The sequence below is a fragment of the Lygodium microphyllum genome, chromosome 7 (assembly GCF_053477565.2).
Source record: "Lygodium microphyllum isolate KBCC chromosome 7, Lygodium_microphyllum_v1.1.10, whole genome shotgun sequence".
Classification (NCBI taxonomy): Eukaryota; Viridiplantae; Streptophyta; class Polypodiopsida; order Schizaeales; family Lygodiaceae; genus Lygodium; species Lygodium microphyllum.
This window is the reverse complement of record NC_141141.1, coordinates 28,882,174-28,884,342: the sequence shown is the minus strand read 5'-3', so window position 1 is coordinate 28,884,342 and position 2,169 is coordinate 28,882,174. Positions and strand designations below refer to the sequence as shown.

At 51.3% G+C, this 2,169-nt stretch overlaps 1 protein-coding gene across 1 annotated transcript; it reads right to left on the bottom strand.

Moving 5' to 3' along the window:
* Positions 1-430: 430 nt before the first annotated feature.
* On the bottom strand, positions 431-1,889 carry DGAT3 (diacylglycerol acyltransferase). Its single transcript, XM_087681208.1, has one exon. It carries the CDS (start codon positions 1,848-1,850, stop codon positions 762-764), a length of 1,089 nt encoding a protein of 362 aa, XP_087537334.1. The 5' UTR covers positions 1,851-1,889; the 3' UTR covers positions 431-761.
* Between the last annotated feature and the right edge of the window lie 280 nt (positions 1,890-2,169).

Genomic DNA, 2,169 nt, shown 5'->3' with positions numbered 1-2,169 from the left:
AAACTAAAAAACGATGGAGACAAGTATAAAGATGGCTAAAAAGAGTTGTTTGTTGAAAAGCAATGGCTAAGAAGAGATGACCTTCTCCATGCATGCCTTAACATTTCACCAAAGTCCTTGAATCTACACTACACTTTCCAAAGACCTTCAACCTCTTAGCAATCACAAAAGACAATACTTTACATTCACATCACATTTTCCGCGAAAGATCCATATAGGAGAAACAATCCGATACTCTGTTAACCTGTCCTTGGTAGCCCAATGGCTGAAAACTCTGTTAACCTGTCCTTGGTAGCCCAATGGCTGAAAATTTTTGCCAACTCGACATTGGTTTTACCGATTTAACACTGATCAAGACTCTACCTACCATAGGGCCCGAACAGCAATAATGTACTAACGTTAAGGCAGACAAATCAGTGAGTTCACGATATCCCAACAACAGACAAGTTGTTCAATCAACGCTCATGATGTACATACAAAATCTATACATTTTCAATCAGGCTTCACAAGCAGGATTGCTCGTCGAGCATATGCCCGTGGACAGTTCACATGAAGAGGGCAAAGAGCGAGCAGTATATACGGGAGCCCAGATCAGATGGCATTAGCGCATATGCGTATGATTACACTACTACGAGTATGTAAGTCTGCAACAAAAATCTCTCAGAACCAGAAAGGCCTTTGGATGCCAAAAGAAGGCATCCAATGGCCCTCCCTCGAAGCACACTTAGATCATATACGCGTCTGTATCAAACGCCTATAAATCAAGCACTTGATGCAAGGCCCACGGGGGTAAGTGCTGGTGCCGTGCAACCACCAAGGCTCGGCAGGCCACTGGGCGGCCGCCCAACACCAAAGCTCTGGTTGAGAATGAGGTCTGCATCTGAGGCACGGGCATGGCTGAACACGAGGGGATTGGAGTCCGGATGCTTCTGAACCTTGACATTGATGCCCATGGCACACCTGCCCATGCACTTGCAGCCCACGGCCTCCCCCGGGAGACCCTGCTGGCTCTTCAGGGAAGACAGCAGCTGCTCTGAGCCCGCCTTCCTGCACTTCCCACCAACGCAGACTTCGATCCTACCTGCTGTTACAGGTTCATGGGCCTGCACAGAGACAGGGGGCGCTGAGGCAGCTACTGATATAATATCAACGTTCCTGTCTTCTGGCAAAACCCTGACGGGCATTATGCCTGCTCCCATTGCCAGTTCCCCTGCCCCCTTGCCTATCACAGGCTCGGATTGCATCATGCCTGCTTCTATAGCCACTTTCTCTGCACCCTTGACCGTCAAAGGCTCCGTTTGGTCCCTTTCCTTATCCCTCACTTCCTGCACAAGTATCGCACATCCTTCTGCCGCCATGGCTACTGCCGTTTGCCCTGCTTCCTTCATCCTCAGTTCCCTCGCATCAGCTGTCATTACATCCTCGCACTCGCTGTCGCTCGATTCCGAGGAAGAGCTGGACGATTCTCCCATCATCATCCCCTCCTTCTGCTTCTTCCTGCCCTCTTTCTTCATTGTCTTCTTCATTTCCTTCATTTGCGCCTTCAGAGCCTTCTTCTTCAGCTTCATTTGAAGCTTCAAGTCAGCGAGCTCCTTGAGAAGATCCTGCTCGGGCGCGATGGAGGTTTCAAAGCTCTGCAAGGATTGAACTGCACGGGGCGCGAGTCGGCACGACATGAGAGGAGGACGAATGATTTTCAGGTGGGCAGAGGAGAAGGAAGCTCTGCGGGGGCCATAGAAGGAGAGGTGGCTCTGATCTAAGAAGGGGGAATGGGGGAAGGCAGGGCATTCACGCGTAAGGGAAACAGAAGAGGAAGGCGAGCAGAGAGCAGAAGAAAGCTCCACAGCCATGGCTGCTGGTGGAGGCAACAACAGAGAGATAAGAGACTAAATCAGATCTCCAAAGAGGGAAGGCGGGTTTATAATGACCCGGCGGAGACGCCCATTGGGCCGACTAGCGACGTGTCGGCATCCCATCGGTCGACCCGCACGATGCTCGCCTTGCGTGAGGCTGGTCAAACCACACGCCGCCCCTCTCCCCGCACGCTCTCATCACCACACCATTACCGTTGGATCCAGATCGACGGCCCACAATTTTGTCTGTCCATCCCCTCTGCCCCCCCATGTCACCCCAATCTTTCCACGTCGTCAAAAGCTCTTTAAAAAAGGT

Coding starts and splice junctions, on each gene's coding strand:
- DGAT3 (XM_087681208.1), bottom strand. CDS start 1,850: ATGGCTGTGGAGCTTTCTTCTGCTCTCTGCTCGCCTTCCTCTTCTGTT.